The 17,907-nt window shown below is 36.4% G+C and overlaps 2 protein-coding genes across 2 annotated transcripts; both read right to left on the reverse strand.

Annotated features, from left to right (window-relative positions):
* Positions 1–298: 298 nt before the first annotated feature.
* On the reverse strand, positions 299–4,235 carry LOC107753268 (G-protein coupled receptor family C group 5 member C-like). The gene is made up of 3 exons (XM_016569398.1): positions 3,683–4,235; positions 643–1,699; positions 299–333 (listed from the first exon to the last, which is right to left on the reverse strand). Exons 2-3 carry the CDS (start codon positions 1,685–1,687, stop codon positions 299–301), a joined length of 1,080 nt encoding a protein of 359 aa, XP_016424884.1. The 5' UTR covers positions 1,688–1,699; positions 3,683–4,235.
* Positions 4,236–9,550: 5,315 nt separating this feature from the next.
* Positions 9,551–11,597, reverse strand: LOC107753243 (probable G-protein coupled receptor 142). The gene is made up of 2 exons (XM_016569361.1): positions 11,465–11,597; positions 9,551–10,515 (listed from the first exon to the last, which is right to left on the reverse strand). The coding sequence occupies exons 1-2, from the start codon at positions 11,595–11,597 to the stop codon at positions 9,563–9,565; spliced, it is 1,086 nt and encodes a 361-aa protein (XP_016424847.1). The 3' UTR covers positions 9,551–9,562.
* Between the last annotated feature and the right edge of the window lie 6,310 nt (positions 11,598–17,907).

Genomic DNA, 17,907 nt, shown 5'->3' on the forward strand with positions numbered 1-17,907 from the left:
AGAATTATGACGGAACTAGAATCATTGTGTAAAGAATGATCACAGATAACCTACCGTTCAAAGGTTTGGGGTCAGTAAGATTTTTTTTTTTTAAAGAAATTAATTTATACTTTTATTCAGAAAGTAAGCATTAAATTAATCAAAAGTGACAGTAATGACTTTCACAATATTACAAAATTACAAAAAAGTACCACTGTTTCCACAAAAATATAATGCGGCACAACTGTTTTCAACATTTATAATAATAATAAATGTTTGTTGAGCACCAAATCAGCATATTAGAATGATTTCTGAAGGATCATGTGGCAACGAAGACAATAACATTATTAAAAACTGGACAAAAATATAAAGTTTTATCTGATTAAAAAAAAAAATTTAATAGATTAATAAATGTACAGTAAAAATATCATTAATGGTTTGGCACTTTTTTTTTTATACATTTATATAAAAAAAAAACTTATATTATCTGGTTCCAATCAGCCTAATGCTCATAAAAACACACTAATATTTCCTGATAACGATATGGATACAGATATATTATGGATCCCCAATAAAAACTAGTTTGTAAAGTTAGATAACTTCAAAGCAAAGATAATAAAGTTAAGAAGAATACAAAGGAAAAATTCAAAAGCTTGCATTTACCTGCCTTGGGCTCATCCATAGAGAAGGCCTTATTTTCCATATGTACGCTCTGTGCACTTTGCTCCTTCAAAATGTTCTCGTACCCTCTGCTTGGGTACAGATTTTCCTCAACAGCTGCATCTTCATCTTCCTCACTCAGGCTACACACCGCTGGCACCGTGTGGAGCAGCAGAAACACCCATGCGTTTGAAACCAATGCTATAGCCAATGTGGGATCGTCCCATGTCGGCCCACCGTTCTTTGCGTTCCCATACACATACATGACAATCCACGCCACCCAGATGCCCACCGAAAACAGTCCTGTGACCAGGATGAGGGCTCCATCTTTGCGCCAACGCTTGTGCTTGCCTGCCAATATGGGTAAGGATGCCACCACAACCGCCAATAGTAGATTTAGAACGTAAATGTGCACCATGACAAAATCCTGGTTTTCGATATTACAGGGAACAGCAGTAGCAGAAGCCAGAATTCCGGTGACATTAGTTGGGTATCGCACAATAGTAATGATTAGCCATTCGGTGTTGATGACAACTTCTACCAGCCAGAGCCCCAGAGCCCCCAAGCACCAAACCCAACCTCTGGGTGCCGAATTCCTCCTGGCCAGTATGTTCAACCTCACGGCTTGCATGAGAAGGCAAGAGAAGCAGCCAGCGAACAGCACACCAAACAGAAAGCGGCGTGACGCACATGTGGCGAAGTTCTTCCCAACAATGAAGGCGAATGTGAGGGCGAACAGTCCAAATGTGAAGATGACGAACCCTGTGTGAAGCCCTAACGAACTGCGCCACTTCCTGTCAGTGACGAAGGGAAGGCTGGCTAGCAGCACGATCAGAAGAATCAGGGTGGCCACCAAACCAGTTGCTGCAAATGACTCAACTACAACACCCCAGACTGCAGTCAGGTCACAGAGGTTGAAATACAAGGAGTCCACATCATCTCCACAGCCCCTGGGGATTGAAGTCTGGCCCAGTGATCCAGGAAAGACGCATAGAGTGATGAAGAGCAGAAGATGAAAATGTTGGGATTTGGAAGTGAGGTTATCCATGGTTTCCAGCACCTAAGAGAGAAAAGCAATAATGAGCATACAATTAAGAGTCACAAGATACTGAGTGATATTGGCTATAAATCCTCCCCTTACACACCCAGTGAGGGAGTGACAATGTCAAGATCGTAACAATATCAAAGCCATTAAAATTTCACTCACAGGTTCATGCTCCACAAGGGAGGCCCACCCTGGCCATTAGGTTGGCTCTCTAAAGGTGTGAACTCTCTAGACTTTGAGCATGCAAAATTACTTCGGACATTGCAATGATTATGGGCAACAGGATTACATAATTTAAATTAAATTAAATATCTTAATGTAAAATATCTTAATGTTTTCTAAATTATTGTGAATATGTGTGTTGTGATATGAACAAACAGGCAGTCAACAGACTGATTTAAAACTCACAAACCTAATGTGCACATCATTCTACAGGTTCCTGGTTCATTTTGAATCAGACATGTCCAAAAAATGAATCGTTTAGTGAGGAATTCAGTTATGATCTCATTCATGATTCACTGCCTGAATGGGTCTGATTCATCTAGTGTGACCGCACATGAAGAGCAAAAATTAATAATTAAGAGCAGGATCATTAAGTGTAGCATTTCTACACTTGGAGCTTATGCAGATTTGTCTGTTAATAATTAATTCGACTTTTAAAAAAATATTGATTTTCTTAGTTCCACTTTCAAAACCTTGAAGAGAGTGAATCAGGTAGTGAAAAATATACAAAATCTGACACTTTCCCTCAGGAAAAGCTACAGTAACTACAGTTTGTGCTTAACTGAAGCCAGGTGTTTTCATATCAGATGGATAAATACTACTTATATTAGTACATAAACTTAATTTGTTTGACTCTTGCACTGGAAGAACTCTCTCTGAAAATCACAACATTAACACAGACATACAAGCTAAAAAGGTGGCTGAACTGATGAACACCATGTAGGGCCTTAAAAATAAACATAACATGAACTCAAGGTCTGTGAGTTGTTCACCTGCTGGATGGTTGAAACAAGGAGTTCTCTAATGTTATAGCCAAGCTCCAGCAGAGGATGACAGTTTTTCAGCATTACGTTTCTTATATTCTACCATAAATGTTAACAATATATCAGTTCATGAAACATTCAACAAGCATTCTATTATTTTAAGTTCTAAACTAGAATAAGGAGAAATAAAAAAAAAAGTCAAATGGCTTGTGGGGTTTTTCACATTCTTGGGAAATAGTTCCAGTGAAGAGTATTTATAATGCGTTCCTTGTAGCTCTTCCTACTGTTGTACTTAATTTACATACTATGCTTTTTCCTTCTTTGAAAATAAATTAAAATAGCTTTAACATACAGTAGCCTACCTATATTTAGAATATTCAACACACATCCACTCAAATATATAGTGCTAACAGAAATATAAAATGTAGTGATTAAATGACATTTTCAGTAATATCATGAGACGTTTTAGCAAGGTTTAAACGCATTTTTCGTTATTTTCGGCATTTTATCCATGCAATTAAACGAACTCATTTTGACATACAGCCGTTTGAGCCAATCACATCATTCAGTCCGTTACACCGCACCAATCAGAGCGCAGCACAGGCAGGCATTCGTGTCTGTGACTGACTGGGCGTCTCACCTGAGCAGGTGAACAAAGATTCTCTTCATTGCTTAAATATAACGGGATAATTTGACAGATGAAGCTGAATTTGAGTTGATTAATATCCCTAATAGCATTAATAAAACAGCAGTAAATCATGTGCAACAACACCCAAAGCAAAACGTTACTGGGTGGTGTCTATATAATCGTGTTATTTCCACCAACACATTTATAAACAAACCAAAGCACATGCACATTTATAAAAAAAAAAACCCCAAAGCACATGCAATTATTATAAAAAAGCTACAACTAACACAATAAATTAAAGTACAAAACACAAACATATTGTAAAAGTGCAAAGCTGTTTACGAAATCACGGAGATGCACAAGAAAATAACAAAACTAGCTCACCTTTTACAGTCAGACGTAGATACTGTGTCGTTTCTCAGTCACTCTTTGGTATATGAGCACAATTTACATATTCCAGCAAGCCATCGCGCCGCCAGAATGTGCCAGAGAGCTGAGGTGAGGTATTAAACCCTGACGAAAAAAAAAAACAATGTTCCCTTTGTATTCCAGGCAAACAAACCTTCAAAACGCTTCAAGGATAGTCGAGGGCAAACACTTGACGAGTTTTGATAGCTTTCAGCCGCCAGTGATGTGACTCAAACTCGCGCGCGCGCACACACGCATGCCATGCACGTCCCTCTCGAGCTCGCCTGCTCTCGCTCACTGTCGAGAGCGCGCCTGCTTTCACTACCTGGAAAAAACAAACAAACTGAGAGGGGGAAGTATCATAGTGGCACCTTAGTGAGCTACTTATGGTGGAGTTAATATTTTGTCAGCTTCATCTGTCTATCCACACAGCACATTACAAGAGCCATTACTAACTTTACTATAAACTCTGGTAATTTGAGGCCTCAGTGCTTGCTGTGTAGCTTTGCTCTACTACCCCAGCACCAGCCTACACAGGTAAAGCTGACAATGGCTTTGTTTCTCTTTTTTGTGCTTTATTCAGGGTCTGAACAGAGATGAAAAGACAATCTGAACTTTAAAAAGAATCGAGGCAAAACGAAGACACAAATGGAATCTTCCCTTGCTTATGCTGCCCATTTAAAATATGCCAAAACTCGTATTATATGCTCAAAACACATTACTTGTTTGTCTCTGCAGTGTTACAAACCTATATTGATATTACAAATCTATATTTATGTTATCTACGTTTCACATTTACAAGCAGAAAAGTAACGGGTTCAAAACTTAATCATGTGGGAATTTTATATTTCTAAAAGTGTGTGTACATTGCCACCTAGTGGAAAATCATTATATAATCATTACCTATTCATCTCGTGGAACTTGCTCGACTGCTCACGAGTGAGCACTACTACTCAAATTTTCTACAGATTAATCTAGTGTGTTTGATATTTTTCCACATATACTGTGCAACATTTTTTTCTTCTGCAATTCCCGTATTGTTTATTCCAGCAGTAGTGACAAGACAGCATGGGAGCAACCTGTGGTCAGATGTCTTGCTCAAGGTTACATCTTGATCCCCTTTTTCTTTATACAGCCTTATATTTATTTATCTGATTGCAGCTCAATACAGCTGATTATGCTGTTTTATATATACATTGTTTTATATATACATATTAATCTACATCTGGTTTTATTGTGTAGTATACTATATAGAGGACTTTGTCCATTTCTGTTACAGTTATGATATACTGGAGACGGAGAACTAGCAGACTCTCTGTTTGTTTTCCTGTCTGGTGTGCTGTTGGAGTGTGAGGTGTGATGTGTTCTGCTCACGTTACAGGATACTGTATTGCACAGTGTGTTTTCTTTCCTTTTTTGACAGCAAGAAGGAAAGAACGGAAAAAAAAGTCAAAGAAACCTCAGCACGTATCACAACTGATCTTATAGGCTTGAATTTTGAATGCTTCCATCACTGAAATGCAACCGCTTTAAGTTTGAGTGCTTTTATTAAATTTTTTAAGGACTCCAGACAAATAGATCCTCATAGACATATAATTTCCTATCAGTATGATCGAAATGTAAAAACAATTAATCTGTTATTATCAGTGCACATATTTGATAATACAACCGAAGGAAAGCTTGTGTGCTACAATGTAAACCATGAACAATAACACAACTTCTTTAAGGGGCAGTATATCATGCTAGTGCCATACGCCATTTTGTGAGGATATCTGTAAAGTTCAGCAGTTATCCTCTTACGCCACATCACACAGAAACATGTTTAGTGACACAAGATTAAGTCATATTTCACAAAAGAAATGGCAAAATATATCACGTTACATCATTGATGAACAGTCTGGCAGTTCTCATCTGCGAGACATCACCAAAAAAACTTTTAATTTCATTAAATTATCTGCTGTAGATCATTTAAAACCATCAACATGGAATCACAATCAACCCCATTTATTTTTTTATACATTCTTGGTCTTATTGTGCATGATTTAGTGCACATTAATCAAAAGTTTAAAAAAATTTCTTAATCTTACAGTGAATTCAGTAAGAACGCCATCTGTCATCCTTGCTTATGGGAACCACAGACATTTTTTAGCCAGTTTAGTTAGAATACATAGCTACTTTTAGATCCACACTAAGCAGACAAATTTTAACCTCTTGAAACTGACAGAAAACTGTGGCATAAAACTCCTACTTTTCATAATCCAATCCAATTTCCAATGGGAAAAAAAATTAAATCAATCAAGCTATAGTAGCAAAATATACAGTGTAAAATTTTATGGACAAGTTTATGGACTTACTACAGTATGTTTTACACACACAAAAAAAACTATTTCAGTCTTTCCACTTCTAAATTTCACATTTTATTCAATGTATTTCTTGCTGTTTCTTTGTAATTATCTGTGAAATTTACTAGCAATTTCTGAGTGAAAATATTAAATGTTTCAAACTAAATCCTACACCTTTTTTCCAGTGTACATGGTTGTGAATGTCATTTCATGTTGACCTTAACAGATAATGTAGGTAAAGTGGCAAAACGGATGCATTCATCAAGGACAAAACCATGTTCTGCAGCTGCATAAGGCTAAGCAAATCTAAAGCTGACCTCAAACAGACCAGGTTATTTATTGTCTTAAATATTCAGACTCTTTCTTGTGCTGTCAGCCGTCTGCTCGTATTAAGGCTTTAACGATAGATGTGCTTTCTACTCAGGCATCTGTGTTTGTGATGCAGCGGGGGACTTTTTTTCAAAGAGACAACATCTGATAACATCTGCAGGGCCAGAGGCTCCCTCTCTCATGATTGAGAAGGGGGAGAGACAGCAAGAAAGAAAAAAGGAAAGAGACACAGGATGCAACACTGCGTGGTGAGAAACACAAGTGCACTAAAAGGACAAGCGAAGAGTTCATAACTAAAGCTCTAGATAATAAGTGAGTTAGTTATTTTTTTAAAGGTTAAAAACGTTCATCTCTAATTCACCAGAATAATTAAGTCAAAGCTTTCAATGTACCTTTTAGCCAAAAGTATGCTTCATTAAATCACTAGTCATAAAAAGGCATTTAAAACAAATTTAATTATCATTTGTAAAGTCAAGGACTGATATAATTGACTCTTGCAGTCTCTCTTCCATCAGATTTATTCAGATTTAAACTCAATGGGAAAATTGACGCACAGGCTTTTAAAGTAAAAATACATTTTATATACAACTGGCAAGTGTGTACGTGAAAACATCAAGACTTCGTTAATTGTATCACATATTTCATTGCATTTAGATTGAGCTGAATCTGAAGATCTGAATCTGTTCTTCTTAAGTACATGCTGGCAAGTACTGCATGATATCTGATCAGATAACAAATTACAGAGTAATATAATTGACCCCAGCACATCTCTGGTGATCCTGGTGAATCCTAGCAAATGGAAATTTTTGTTGTTGCTGCATGGGTGCACAGAAGCTCAAGGCTGGCTTTGTTCAGCAGTTCAGCCTGAGCTCCTCAGATGGCTCTGTTTGTACAGTGGTGTCTTCACTCATGTTCCTACGTCGAAGCCCCTTTTAAAGCCTCATCCAGTCGCCATGCACTGAAAATAAACATTTAAGCCAGCGAGTGCAGTTTGCACACTGGGGTTAAAAAGGTCAGCCATATTGCTCTGCTTCATGGGCTCAGAAAGGGTTTCATTTAGTCATGCAACATAACCTACAACTGCAAGAAAGTTCTCGATCAGAACATTATGAACAATTATTATGAACATTATGGAACCATGTCTTAAGTTTGATCAGAAAATAAAATGCTAATTACATTCAAATGGAAAATTACGTAGTGTATAGTGCATTAAGATGTCTTGAGTAGATTTAATATGGCTTTAAATCTACCAAAAAAATATTTTATAGTATGGAATGATAGATCATAAATTAATGAGACAAGACTGTTACTGAAACACTATTTTATGTGTTTAAAGAACTTCATTCATCTGCAAAATGAGCAACATTTATAAAAACACTAAATACATGACACATTCTTACAATAACAAAATACAGTTAAATGGACAAATTCACTCAAAAATAATATAAATCTGTCATCATTTACACATCCTTATGTTATTCTGAATCTGTATCGCTTTCTATCTACCAATGGTAAAAAGCGTATTTTTTAACTGTTTGGATCACTCATCCTATTTTTGATGTCAGTGTGACATGGCCATAATCATAGATGTCAAAACTTATGTAATATATGTTGGTGTCATTTTTAAATGTATGCAAATTTAAAGAAACTTAAGGCTTTTCATATAATGAATTAAATTTCAGCTGTTTTCTCACACATAGCTATCTTATATGTGACCCTGGACCACAAAACCAGTAATAAGGGTCAATTTTTCGAAATCTGAATAAATAAGCTTTCCATTGATGTATGGTTTGTTATGATAGGACAATATTTGGCCCGAGATACAACTATTTGAAAATCTGGAATCTGAGGGTGCAAAAAAATCTAAATACTGAAAAAAAAAATCACCTTTAAAGTTGTCCAAATGAAGTTCTTAGCGATGCATATTACTAATCAAAAATTAAGTTTTTTGGCATAAAATAATTTTGACACATACAATGTATTTTTGGCTATTGCTACAAATATACCCCAGCGACTTAAGACTGGTTTTGTGCTCCAGGTTCACATATGGCTTTAAAACACCAGTTTTGCGATACCTTTATGTGGTTTTTTTTTTTTTTGGTCATTGTGGCGCTTGATAGCATGCATCACTATTTACTTTCATAATATGGAAAAGTGTGTTCCACCTGTGTTTCACAAAAGAAGGTTGGACCAACACAAAGGTGTATAAATGATGACGGAGTATTCATATTTCAATCTGTTCCTTAAAAGGATAGCCATTTATGGAAAATGACAAGATATGAAGCTCATTTGATGAGCCTATCTTTGTTTCATAAATACTGTAGTATGCTTTCTGGTCCCCGCAGAGGACAGGACTATAAATAAAACACATATGCAGATCAGTGCAAAACACACTCTTTTCTGGAATGGTTATGTCTTGATTGGAAGATGTCCATGATGCCCTGCAAACCTTACTTTTCTTATCAGCAAGACAAAGTTAGCATTATTCAGCTTTTGTTTAATGACCGTAAACTGTGATCTCTCGGGTTACTAACCAGAGGTCAGAAAAGACATCGTTCAGATTAACAGTACCTGTGGTGCACATTAGCGTGAATAGATTATAGACTGTTCGTTATGAGGATAATATGTGGGAAACAAGTCAGTATTTTTTCTATTCTGTTGGTGATGCCAAAATTACACACTAATGCTGAGGTGACATTTACTGTTGTTTAAAAAATTCGTGAAATTTCATGGACGAAATCCACTCATGGCAATAGGATTAGATTTTGCTCGTATTCAGGTTGGTCTAACAAATTTGCAGCACTGACCAACAGAATGCTGCTTGGTTTAAAAGTGAATTCTGTGTGAGCTGTGCTTCATACATTGCTACACTATAGACAATGGACCATTTTTGCATGCAACATTTCACTAAGGTGACCGCACTTTTAACTTCTAAATCCATAAAAGCCACTAATTTGAATTATTAAAAAAAAATACTTTTTTTCATTACTCCAAAGAATGTTTCAGCATTTTTTTTCTCTCAAAATAATATTTAATGGGGTCCAAAACCACATACCCTAATGTACCCTAATGACTGTCACTGTATGGACAAAAAAAGAAAAGTCATACAGGTTTGGAACAACATGAGGGTGATTAAATGATAACATAAATTTCATTTTTAAGTGAACTATCCCTTTTAGCAGGACTACATCTTGATGTCTGCCCTTTTGGGAGAGAGAGGGGTGAGCTCTCGTTGGGAACGTTTGGAGCTGGAAACAGAGGAGGTGGAGGCATTGGCAGCAGTGCGCTGGTGATGTAGGGGGCGGCGTGGGTGCAACGGTCCCCACCGGAACAACAGGACATCCCTCACTGCTGCTCTAAAAGGTTTGCTGACAAAACAGTACAGAAAGAAATTCACAGCAGTGTTTAGCATGGCTAACATGTTGGCCAAGTCATATGCTAAATGTACCCGCCAATCGTTGTGCACCGATGACACATAGAGATGGTAGAGCACCACTGCGGTACGAGGCGCCCACAGTACAGCAAACACAGAAGTCACTGCTAGGAGCATAGCTGTGGTTTTACCCAGCTTGCCTGGCACTGCCAGCTGCTGCCCGCTCTCATCTTGGCACTTCTGCTGTCGCTGTCTCTTCCGGAGCCTCAGGATGATCAAGGAGTTTAGCACCAGGAAGGTGCAGCATGGAAGAAAATAAATAATAGTCACGTGGGTCCAAATCAAGGCAGTATCCAAGTTGTTGGGCGCACGGTTGACTCTCCACATGTCTGACCACCAGAAGAACGGCACGCCGGATGCTAGCGCCAATGTGAGCACCACTGCGATGATCCGCCGGGCTCGTGCTGGGTAACTGATCTGCCGGTGGAGTAATGGGTGGCACAAAGCAACATAGCGGTCCACCGTGAGGGGTACGGTGGCCCAGATGGATGCGTGGTTGGCGGAAAACTCCATCATACTGACCGACCTCAGCAGCAGCACAGGGACGTCTCGGTGAAACACGGCCGTTTCCAACAGGAAGCCCACGAAGATGATGAACAGCTGGCTGAGGATGTCCGAGCCAGTAAGAGCAAGAAGATACACGTACAGGGCCTTCTGAGTACGAACAGACAGCCGGTAAAGAGCCACCAATGTCAGGATGTTCACTAGGGAAAGGAGACAACTGGAATTAGAAAGAAGGATTGAGGTAGAGGAGGATTGACAAGGCATAAACCGTTAGGGAATGAGGCCAGAGAAGGGAGAGGCATAAGACGGAGATAGAAATCAAGGGCATGGAGGGAGTTGACACAGCAGGATTGATGGGAAGTAAAAGATTAGGGTGTCATATTTACAGAACATGGCGGCCCACGGTAACCTTTGCCCTGATTTTCCACAAAGAAAAGATTAAACTCAAGTGAATTTGTGCTGTTTTTGCTGGTTGACACAACAGGACATAAGTGTATTTTAAGTGTTTTTAAAGATTTATATAGTGAAACAATTTATAGAAAAGACATGTCTCTATTACCGAAGGGACAGCAGAATGAAATTGGATAAAAAATTGAGAATTTAACTCAACTGAATCAAATAAAATGAAAATATGATTTCTTCTCATTCATATTCATTATGTTCTAAACACATATGCTGTTATTTTTTCCATCAAACTTTACTTGCCACGCACAGTTTTTAAAAATTCTGTCATCATTTGCTCATGCTTAAAATATATCAGAATTTTTGTGTCCATACAGTGATGTTTTGGATCCCTTTAACTTTCATTGTATGGACAAAAACATTTTAAACTTACTTCTAAATGTCTGTTTTTGTGTTCTGCAGAAGTAAGAAAGTCTTACAAGTTTAGAATGACATGAGGGGAAGTAATAATGACAGAATTTTCATTTTTGGGTAAACTAAAGAGATCTTATATTAGACAGCTATTAAATTGATTTGAATTGGCTGTTGTGAACTCAGAAACTCAATTCCATCGTACTTCCCTAAATTAAATGCAAAATTTTATCTTGATTCTTAACTTAAAATGCATTCTCAATTAAATTCTCAATGATCCACGACCCTGGTCTTAACTGACCCATGTTAATAGGTATTAAAATGCACATCTCATACCTGGCACTCCAACACACAACAGAGTACTGTAGTAGACGACAGGGATGTATGCCAGCACACACTCTGACCTCTCCTGAGCACTGCTCTCATCCTCCCGCTGGCCGGGCGCTGTGCCATTGGGCCAATCAATCATGGCATCTGAGTTCCTCTTGTAAAAGGAAAGAGAACAGGAAGGAAACCTTAAAACTCCAGTATCTGAATATGACCCTAAACCTTTGCCCAACAACTGAAATCAATGTGAATAGAACCTTATTGTGTTTCTGTAACATGGAGTCTGCAGTGCAGAATGAAGAAGAGAAGGTGTAATGCATTTCAGCATGGAATTTTACTATGCTCTGGTGTGCTCTTACCGGGTCATTGTGTTAATGACAGAGACAGATTGCCCTCATAGTTTAAAAACAGTCAATTAGAGACAGATGGAACGAGTGCACAACACTCTTCCTCATTTACTTGTCTTATCTTTCCACTTTCTACCTTTCCTTCTGTGTTTAGCTTTGATTACTGCCCCCTCCTGAGAGGATGAGGTGATCAGCTCTGTGCCAAACATGTTTATTTGCTTTCAGACCCAAGTGCAGAAAGTGGAAATGATCGCTTTGCGCTGTATATTTCCTTTTACCTCATGACATCATTGGGTTTTTACGAACAACTTCTTTGCTAATGCGCTTTGGTGCTTTTCTTATATAGAAAGGGTCAAACTGCATCTCGCATTTGCAGTGTGCCGTTTTTGTGTTGTTATTGGAATTGAACTGCGGGTTATTCATAAGCCATTCATTCTTTCCTCCTGGCAAAAAAAAAAAAAAAACAATATGAGAGAGGGTTTATGTTGTGGAACATGATTGCCTGCTATGATGAGGCTGCTTCATCAACTGTCCTGCTTAGATGGGCAAATTCACGCTGTGGGTGAGAACTGGACAAGGCAGTGATGATTGGTCTTCTGTCACCTTATAATTACTTAATCTATCTTTGCCTTACTGGGGATTTATGTGGGAGTCTTTGTTCGGACTGGAGCTATTTTTTTCCATAAATGAAGAAGTGAGGTGACGTGTGGCATCCCATACTCTGAATTTGTGCTCTGCATTTATCCCATCCAAGTACACACACACGGGGAGCAGTTGGGGGTCCAGTGCCTTACTCAAGGGTCTCACCTCAGTTGTGGTATTGAGGGTGGAAGAGAGCGCTGTACATTCACTCCCCAGATCTACAATCCCTGCCGGTGCCGAGACTCGAACCCACAATCTTTGGGTTACATGTCAGACTCTCTAACCATTAGGCCCAACTGCCCAACTATGAATACATAAATGAGGAAATACATAAATTACATAAATTTCAGTGAGTAGAATAAGATGCAAGAAATGCTTGAAACAGTTTTAAAAATGGTCTAAAGAAACAAATAGTCAGTTAAAGGTACTTAACCTTTAGAAAATGTAGTTTATCTACTTTTGCTATTTTCTAACAAGAAATAAATGTAAAAAATTAATACAGTAATTAAAAATACATCTGTCGCAATGGTTAACAGGACTGTATAAAAATTTATAAAAATAGATTGTGTGTGTATATATATATATATATATATATATATAGTTAAAAAATAAAAATATACAAATATTTTATCTTACAATAACAGGGTTGAATGGTTGAGCTTGACATTAATCTGTGCAAAAACTAAGAAAACAACACTATATGTGAATTCAAAATGCATTTCTGAATTAATAGTGATCCACACATATGTTAAAAAAGTTAAGTTTGTATTGTCTCAATGGTAAAATTAGAAAATAATCTTAAAATTTCCACTTCTAGAGGAGCATAATCCCATTATTACAGACAGTTACATCATGCTGTAATGAGACTTTTATGGCTCTTTGTGACTCTGTAGTTGTTTTGATACAGAAACTGATAAATGATAAATCTTTAACCACAGGTGAGCGTGTGCTAGGTTACAGAAGAGAGGTTTTCCCTGAAATGCTTTAAGTACTTTTACTAATGTTGTTCTCACTTCTGAAAATATATCTCCAAACAAATCATTGCTCATTTAAGAGATTCACAATGAATGAGGAGTAGTGTGTGTGTGTGTGTGTGTGTGTGTTTATATGGGTCTATGCGAGTGTGTTTATATGATATGGTGCCTCTAGCTTTAGTTAAAAAAGTTGAGTTCACTGGTAGCACCAATACTCAATATTCAAATACAACATTTTTTTTTTCATGAAAGCATGCATCTAAGGAAAGATATACTTTGTTAACTGGACAGTAGTTGAAAAATCCCAAGTGATTATGATTACAAAGCAGTTCAAATGCTCATTGCTTCTCTCCTCAATATGAAGACACTGATGATTTTACATTCAAGATGTGATAAAATATGCATATCACACATGATAAATGATGCGGAAATAACATTTTCTCACGAGGTTTAGATTTTATGGAAACTTGATCTCATGCATTAGACATGCCTGTTAGCGAAAGACTTTAATACATTTCCTAGGGGAGCTCTTTGGATATTATCCTATTTCTCATCACCATCCTTTTTTTCTAAAGTACAATTTGATAGGCTTTGTGATATAACTAGAAATATATATCTTAATATATTTTAGCATTGTGGTGCTATACAATGTATATTTTGATATTTATGCTTTTTTTAAGTCATGTGAACCATAATTTCAACCAAACAGCCATTAATACATTTCTCACGTGTCCTGATATGTATGGTATTGTTATACCATCATCCTTGAGCTCATTATATTTAATAATTTGAATTTAAATGCACCAATATTACAATACATAATAAACAACCTTCAATATTTACATATACCTTTACTATAATATTTCCATCTAAGTAATGATGTTTATTTAATAAGTTAATTTAAGTAATGATGCAAATGAATCGAGTCAATTTTGAATTGATTCATTGAAATAAACAGTTTTAACTGGTTCACAAAATTGAATCTCTTTTGCTAGTTTAAATCATAGACACTATTAAAACATCTCTGTCTATAACAATCTCATATTCATGAGTCAGGATCGTGAAATGAGTCAAACTTGTTAAGAATAAAGAAATAAAAAATGTATTAAAATCATTCTGATATTCACAATTTAAGTCTTAAAACAAAAGCCTTAACTGGTCTTGCACTGTTTCCTCATATGCAACAAGAGCTTACTTGCATGATTTCCAGGGATTTCCAAAGTTCCCATCCAGAGGCTACCGTCTAGAATTAGGGTCTCAAAAGATTCATATGAAATAACTTATGCAAGCTGTTTAAGCTGAAAGCATTACATTGCGGCTTATAGCACAGCCCAAACTATGTGAATGCCAAACAGCAATGTTTTCCATTACTGCATCAGTTCACATGTGTTGCCCCCTGCCTCAGGGCAGCTACCAATGCAAGCATCCATATCTTTTCACACAGTAGACAGTAATGAAAAAAGTTGATTTCACCAAATAATGAACTATATCATGTGAAGTATAAATGACCCCTGTTTTCCATTCTGGGATGTACAGGGAGTCAGTGTGTAAGGTTTCAGATCTCTCTCCATGGAGTTTTTGCTCTAATGAACACGCTCAATTATTCATATTTGGCCGGTACACCTGAGACATATGTATGCTCAAGGACGACAGTATAGCAATATCGTGCATATCAGGACACGCAGGGAACACAGAAGAAGTGAGAGTGACACAGAAACAGAGGTCTTGAAATTCATAGTCTCTTGATTACATAAGGCACTCACAATCAATGCCACACATTTTTAAAGCAATATTTTATGACTTCCAGAGCAGACCTCTGAATATCCTGTAGTTCTTGGAGAAAATATTAAGATGACAAAACTGATTTATGTTCAGATCAAACCAGTTAAAACTCGTTTTTAAAAAGCTGTTTGGTAAGAGGATGTAAATAACAGTGGAAAGTGCACATTGTACAAACATAAATAAAATATTATTGTTTTCTTGTGAGCGTATGGATGTTTTGGAGTCCTACTATTTTTATCTACTTTTAAATACTTTTTATAAACATAATTTTTATACATATAAATTAAATTAATAAATAAAATATCAAATTAATATATATAAAAACCTCACAATTTATACTATTTTTATATGTTTTTAAATACTTTTTATAAAAATATATTAAATAACAATAAAACTAAATATTCACATATCACAGTCTCAAGGGTTTTTTGGATTAAATTATACATTTATATATAAATGCATATATGTGTATCTATGTTTATATATATATATATGGGTTTTATAGAGTAAATTATAAATTGATGTATAAATGTATTTTATATAACATTTTATAAAAAGTATATTCACTTATCACAGTGTCAAGGGTCTTATGGAGTAAATTATAAATTAACAATGATTAATTAAGTGACATGATGAATTTTATTCTGAGTTTTACATTTTACTGTGTATTGTCACTTTGAAAAACTTTGTATCGTGTGATACTTTCTGCTAATTCATCACTGGTATCGTTTTAAAATATGATTGCAAGTGCTTAGCCTTCATACCATTTTATATAGCTAAAAATATCTACTACATTACAATATAAAGAAATATTAAATAAAAAAGTGCCCTACAAATACAGCATAAACACGGTAACAATAACTGTAACGGCAACCGATGGTCAATTTAATAAATCCACATAACACTCTTAAATAAAAATTAAGTGATCCATCAGATAAGGACTGATAGCTCATGGACTAACAGGTTTTCTTACCCACACAAATCGCTGCAGGTCCCCATCCGTGGACCCTGGAGCAGGAGTCCTAACCGCCGATGCCGAGCCAGGCAGCCCTTGAGGAGGACGGGGGTCTTTGAATAACAGACACATCACTGCAAACACAGAGCGAGTTCGGGAGGAGGTTAAGGAAGTAGCAAGAGAGAGATAGTGAGAGGGAGGGGTTAAGCAGGGCTGATTTCTATAGGGAGGATTTTGGTAAACGGGTGAAGCATTGAGACTGAAGGTGAGTCAGATATATGGAGGTCTGTCTTTCACGGGGAGGTCAATATAGTGCAGACACATGAGAAGAAGGGTGTATAGTTTCACACAGCAATGCCTTCAGACCCATGGGAGCTCTTACCTGTTGTGTGCTCTTCTTAGATGAATGTAAATTTAGCTTAAATCTAAGTATAGCTTCTGTGGTTCTTTTTAAGCTTGAATCATTTGAATCAATAGATTTGTACATTCACTGAAGAAAATGTGAATGGTGTTTGCCTGTGCAAAACTCACCGTCATGATGCTAGGGTCTTCAAGGTGGTTGCCAGGGTAATGGGGTTGCTAAGGTGTTATGAGTGGTCTTTAGCACTTTTATGCGGTCGCTAGGTGGTTGCTGTGGTGTGCTGGATGGTTGCTTACAGGGGAAAAAAGTATATTTCTTTTAAAAGCATTGTGAATTAGCTTTTATTTTTATATTTCTAGTTTTCATTTTTGTTTTGTTTTAAGTTTTAGTCATTTTGTTGAGGATTGTTTGTGTGTGTGTGTGTGTGTGTGTGTGTGTATCAATTTAAGTTTTAGTTATAATGTGCTTTTGTCATTTTATTCATTTTTTAAATATTTCTATTTAGCTTTAATTTATATCGGTAACACTTTATTTTAAGGTGTCCTTGTTACACGTTACACGTACTTACTATTATAATAACAATTAATTATGCATAATTACATGCAAGTAACCCTATTTATAATAACAATTAATTATGCATAATTACATGCAAGTAACCCTAAGCCAAACCCTAATCCTAACCCTAACCATATAGTAAGTACATGTAGTTAATTAATATTACTCAGTACTTAAATGTATAATTACACTGTAACAAGGACACCTTAAAATAAAGTGTAACCTTTATATCTATTTCAGTTTTAGTAATTTTATTACTTCAGCTTAAACTTATTTTATTTGACTCAACTGTCAAAATTTCTAATTTTCTTTCATGTTATCTAATATTTGTGTATAATATTTTATTTCCGATTTATTTATTTAATTAAAATCAACAACACTGCTGAAAATGTCACACAATTTGAAGTCAATCAAAAATCTGAATCAAATCTGGCTTTTTTAATTTAGTTGTACCATGTTTTTTTTTTACCTACAATGGTAGAATCATGGTAATCTTGAAAGTTTTTGGCTTAGCATGTAATCAGTATCAAAATACCATGGCATTACCATCTGATACCATCACTGTACAGTGGTACTGTTACAGTACATTTTGTTCATTTAATGATGTCCAATATGTCAAATTTTTAGCCAGATCAATAAATGTATTAGATGTTTTCTAGAAGAATTAGCTTCCCTGACCAGCCAGCAACATCACGTCTCCAAATGGTTGGAACAAAAAGTACATGTACACCACCATCTGGACTCAGGACGAGAGAAAGTGACTATTGGGATGAACGGATGCTCTCTCTATCTCTCTCTCTCTCTCTCTCTCTCTCTCTCTCTCCCTCCCTCTCTCT

The sequence above is a fragment of the Sinocyclocheilus rhinocerous genome, unplaced genomic scaffold (genome assembly GCF_001515625.1).
Source record: "Sinocyclocheilus rhinocerous isolate Xijiao unplaced genomic scaffold, SAMN03320098_v1.1 scaffold411, whole genome shotgun sequence".
Taxonomy (NCBI): domain Eukaryota; kingdom Metazoa; phylum Chordata; class Actinopteri; order Cypriniformes; family Cyprinidae; genus Sinocyclocheilus; species Sinocyclocheilus rhinocerous.

Coding starts and splice junctions, on each gene's coding strand:
- LOC107753268 (XM_016569398.1), bottom strand. CDS start 1,687: ATGGATAACCTCACTTCCAAATCCCAACATTTTCATCTTCTGCTCTTC. Junction 334..642: donor TATGGATGAGCCCAAGGCAG/GTAAATGCAAGC, acceptor ATTTTTGTCCAG/TTTTTAATAATGTTATTGTC.
- LOC107753243 (XM_016569361.1), bottom strand. CDS start 11,597: ATGATTGATTGGCCCAATGGCACAGCGCCCGGCCAGCGGGAGGATGAG. Junction 10,516..11,464: donor GTTGTGTGTTGGAGTGCCAG/GTATGAGATGTG, acceptor TCCTTTCCCTAG/TGAACATCCTGACATTGGTG.